The 4,435-nt window shown below is 49.4% G+C and overlaps 1 protein-coding gene across 1 annotated transcript; it reads right to left on the bottom strand.

Moving 5' to 3' along the window:
* Positions 1 to 520: 520 nt before the first annotated feature.
* NXT1 (nuclear transport factor 2 like export factor 1) lies at positions 521 to 4,047 on the bottom strand. The gene is made up of 2 exons (XM_040447868.1): positions 3,694 to 4,047; positions 521 to 1,269 (listed from the first exon to the last, which is right to left on the bottom strand). The coding sequence occupies exon 2, from the start codon at positions 1,208 to 1,210 to the stop codon at positions 788 to 790; it is 423 nt and encodes a 140-aa protein (XP_040303802.1). The 5' UTR covers positions 1,211 to 1,269; positions 3,694 to 4,047; the 3' UTR covers positions 521 to 787.
* Between the last annotated feature and the right edge of the window lie 388 nt (positions 4,048 to 4,435).

Genomic DNA, 4,435 nt, shown 5'->3' with positions numbered 1-4,435 from the left:
TGATGGAACCTTCTAGTTCTCTATTCTTTTTTTACATTGGGAAAATGCAATTAGAGTTGATCTTTAGGGTCAATAAAACTAGCTTCTAATACTGATGCCTATTCCCCCCACCTCAGTATGTCTCCCTAAAAGCAGTTCACCCCTCTTTATAAGAGTAGTTAATACAGCCGCTTCATTTATAAGTAGTTATTAACTAACTCCTTAGTATTTCACCTGTTGGTATTCATTCAACTCAGCTCAGGTTCTGAGGTAGGACCCAGCCATCTGTTAGGCAATTCTGATGTACTCTAAAAGTGAACTACAGGTTAAAACACCCAGGTACTTAGGAATAAAACACCATTCCCAGCCTACCCTGAGATCTGGGTAGAGCCCCAACTCCAGCACACCTGAGCCAGGTAAGTGCTCTGTCCTGGACCTCACACCTTTGCAGGTACTTTGTACTAAGCTTCCTGCCTCTAATCCTCCTTTGATTCCTCCTGCCTCAAAATCTGGACAAACACATTGAGCAAGGGAAAAGAGGCAACATTTGTATTGTTTTATTTGTCAGAATTTCCAGAACCAGGATATCTACTGAACAAGTAGAAAAATAGAAAAGTTTACTACTTTGAAAAGGCATTTATGACAAACAAGAATATGCTCAGAAAGGGGCTCATGGGACTCCAGAAAATGCAAAGTTAAGATGGGGTGGTGTGGCCTGGAGTAACAGAAAGGAACTTGTGTCTCCACATTTTGAGATCTATGTTTCCCTACAGAGCTGGGACTGAAACAGAGACCTTTCTTGCCTCCACTAGCTGGCCCAGTCCTGGAACCGGAAGCAGTCACTTGCTATTTTCCACACTGTGTTGCTGGGTGAGGCCTGGGCAGTCAGGATGAAGTTCTGGTTAAAGTCCCGTTGCTTGTTGCCCTCAAACTTCACTGTCCCACAGATCACAACGAGGACTGTAGTCTGGCTCGGGGTGGCTTCATCGTGGACAGGCTGGCAGTCTACCACGTTGATTTGGAACTCACTAGAAGGTAACATTTCAAAAAATTCACTCAAGGACTCTTGTCCTGAAACAGCATTTCCATTCCACACCAGGGTGGCTGTGCCCATGTACAGGCGGGACAACAAGCGCCGCCGCTTATCCATGGTGGTATAGTACACGTTGACGAACTCCTCAGCAGCTCTGCAGGCCTGATCCACGTAGGTCTTGAAGTCCACCGATGCCATCTCCGGCCCTGCTGAAGGAAGCCTCTGCCCAGGTGCTCCTGCGCCCGAGGGAGCCGGGGCTGTGGGGCAGGAAGGTTGAAGAGAACCCATGTGAATGCCCAAGTTCATTTTGCCCCAACAATGGAACAATTCTCCTTTTCTATTACAATTCTTCCTTTTCAATTACATACCGTAGAGAAACGACTCCAGGCTCAAATTTTGCCAACATCTAATTTTACTAAACCTCAGTTTGCTCATTTTAAAATGAAAGTTGTAACATGAGAATCAAATAAGACGGTGTATACCGAGTGCTTAAAAAGCCTGATACTTACATGATCAAAAAATCGTAGTTATTACTGTGAATTTTAAAAATCTCATTTTAGGGGCGCCTGGGTGGCACAGTCAGTTAAGCGTCCGACTTCAGCCAGGTCACGATCTCGCGGTCCGTGAGTTCGAGCCCCGCGTCGGGCTCTGGGCTGATGGCTCAGAGCCTGGAGCCTCTTTCTGATTCTGTGTCTCCCTCTCTCTCTGCCCCTCCCCCGTTCATGCTCTGTCTCTCTCTGTCCCAAAAAAATAAATAAACGTTAAAAAAAAAAAAATTTAAAAATCTCATTTTATAAAAGATAGTACATTTGACTATGGAAGGTCACTTTTTCCTGGAAGTGTGTACCAAGTGTGACTGCCCGTAGGGCAGTGGAGAAGCAGCAGATCCTGGATAAATTTAGTGGAAGGAAACAGTGGCCCAATAAAGATCAATCAGATGGCACATGCTCCTCAGCTGGGGACAGTCTGAGAACGCCTATCATGAACTCACCCAACAGATACTGGGAGAGTAAAGAGAAGGCAATTTTCTTAAGAGAATAAGAGAACAAATGTCACTAGGACAGAACCAAAATGGTGGTCACGACGCTCATGACAAGCAAACCAGTAGCTGAATGGGAAGGAGAAGGGAAGACACCTGGCTTCTGTGAACACTAATACCTACCAGGCAAGTCCTGTGAGCCACAATGGAAAGACAGGTTAGAATCAAGCAAGTTCTATGGGATGGAGGGTGGGGGATGGTGGCATCAAAAAAGAATCTCAACTGTAGCTGAAATGTCACAGTTCTTAAAAAAAATGCAAAAGCATAAAGAAATATTATTTGCTTGTCTCAGAGTACGGTACAACTGTCACAGTTCCCTGTTCCTTTTTGTGTCATTAAAAGATTTCACTAGAAAAAATTAATGAAAGAACATTACTAAAATAATGGATATGTTTGGATATACAAACTTAAAACATTTTTTTATTTCAAAAATCTTTTTTAAAAATATCAGGTTATGAAAAATAGATACAAGATTTAACATAGAGTTGGGAAAGAGTCCCTTACTTTTAGGGCTGAGAAAGGTGGAGGCCTCTGCGTCAAGTAAAGAACTGTGAAAAGCAGTCAAGGAGCTTGGTCCTGGAGACCAGCAAGGACAGGACCAGACACAGCTAGAGCTCTTCCCACTCCCTCCACCAGCTTAAAGTCAAGCCTCAACAGACCCCAGCTGGGAATCTGCTGTGCACTTTATTTACATGCATCATCTCATTTACTGCTCACCATGAAACGATGAAAGAATCTCACAAATGAGAAGGGAGAAACCCAGGGGATGGATTAAGGTCCTGACAGTAAGTACACTCTGATTTATCATTTATAAGAACGCGTGTGGCCTCTGAAAATGTTGTCAAATTTATGCTGTCCTTTTACTTACTTATTCTGTAAGTCCTCTGCTTAGGAAATCAAGGCTCTAAGAGCACAATTCCAGGCCTGCTGGTTTGAAATCGTCCTTTCACAGGCTTCACTTTCTATCTTGCTGGAAATCCCAACCCCCTGACATCCGTAGTACTCCTCACCCTGACGTGCTCCAGACCCTCCACCATCTCAACTCATTCTCAAAAACGTCCCCTCCTCCACCATTGCTCAGTTCTGCCAAAGCCACTTTCCAAACACAGCTTAGCAACCTGTCCCGACCCCATACCAGTAGGATAACCACCTCCCTTTCTCATGATTCTGCTACCTACAGAGCTGGCGCCTTGCCCTTTTCCCTCAGATCAGGGAAAAGAATCTTGAAAAGTCAGATAAGGAAGAGGCTGTGAAGATGCCGCCTTCTCTCGGAGGCCCACACGGTCAAGTTCTTTGGCGCTGGACCAGAGAGGATGCAACAGGCCTTATTTCTGGCGGTGAGTCGCTTTTCATCAAACACATAAGGCCCACCCACGCTAACCATCTCTGGCCCGAGACCTGCTCCAGTGCACGGACTGGTCACCGCAAAGCGGATTCACTGCCCAGCACTTCGCACCGGCAAACACCTGAAGCAGCACAGCAGCTACACTACCAGGGAAAGAACAAAACCTGGCTGCTTCCTGACAATGGGGGGGGGGGGGGGGACGGGCGGGGGGAATGCACGTGGCAGAGATCTCGGGAGTCCCTGGGAGCCTTGGGGTCTTCAGATTGCCAAGCGCGGGGGACCGTGAGGGACACCTACTTGCGTAGCTGGTGACGTCCGGGGTCGGCGGAGAGCGGTGTCCCCGGTAGGCCGGGGTTGGCGACCTCGGTCAAGTGAGCGGCCCGGATCTGCGCGGGCGTCCCTGGTCAGCGGGGCGGGGACCTCGGCCAGAGCGGGTGTCCCCCACTCAGCGTGGGCGGCGGCGCCCCAATCGGGCGCACCCTTTCGGCCCCCAGTTCCACTGAGGGCCGGCCCCTGAAGGTCGCAGGGCAGGGCTGTCGCGGCTCCGCACTCCTCCGCCGCTCGCCTCAGAAAGAGCCGGAAGAGCCGCTCTTCTCCCACCCTTCCTCCCGGATCCGCCTAGGTCGCCGGGTTCCCGAAACCCGAGGACTCTTCGCCGCCGACCACGGGTTCCCGCGCGCGGCCCGCGGTGTGCTGCGCAGACTCCAGCTCCCACGGCTCTGCCCACTCCCGCCTCCCCGTGACGGGCAGCCATGTCAGCCAATGGGACTTAAGGCAGGGAGACTAGCTCCGCCTAGGTGTGGCTCAAAGAAGGTGTTAGCTTCCGGGAGAGGCTCGTTTTTTCTAGACTCCCGCAGAAAATCCGCGCTCGAGTTTTCATTGGTCCAACTAGTCACAGAAACCGGTCCAACTGGTTAGGTGGGATTGTTGATTGGATAAAATGTCCCAGGTCCCGCCTCCGGAGCTAGAGGTGGTTAAGGTCTCTCTCCGCAGCTTGGAGGCCGCACGACAAGAGATGGGGAAAATGTGTGAGGCGCGC

This window comes from Herpailurus yagouaroundi, unplaced genomic scaffold, assembly GCF_014898765.1.
Source record: "Herpailurus yagouaroundi ecotype Mexico unplaced genomic scaffold, PumYag 196, whole genome shotgun sequence".
Taxonomy (NCBI): domain Eukaryota; kingdom Metazoa; phylum Chordata; class Mammalia; order Carnivora; family Felidae; genus Herpailurus; species Herpailurus yagouaroundi.
The sequence above is the reverse complement of the archived record's forward strand: the minus strand, read 5'-3'. Positions and strand labels throughout refer to the sequence as shown.

Bases quoted from the DNA above. Each gene is read 5' to 3' on its own strand.
- NXT1 (XM_040447868.1), bottom strand. From the start codon at position 1,210: ATGGCATCGGTGGACTTCAAGACCTACGTGGATCAGGCCTGCAGAGCT.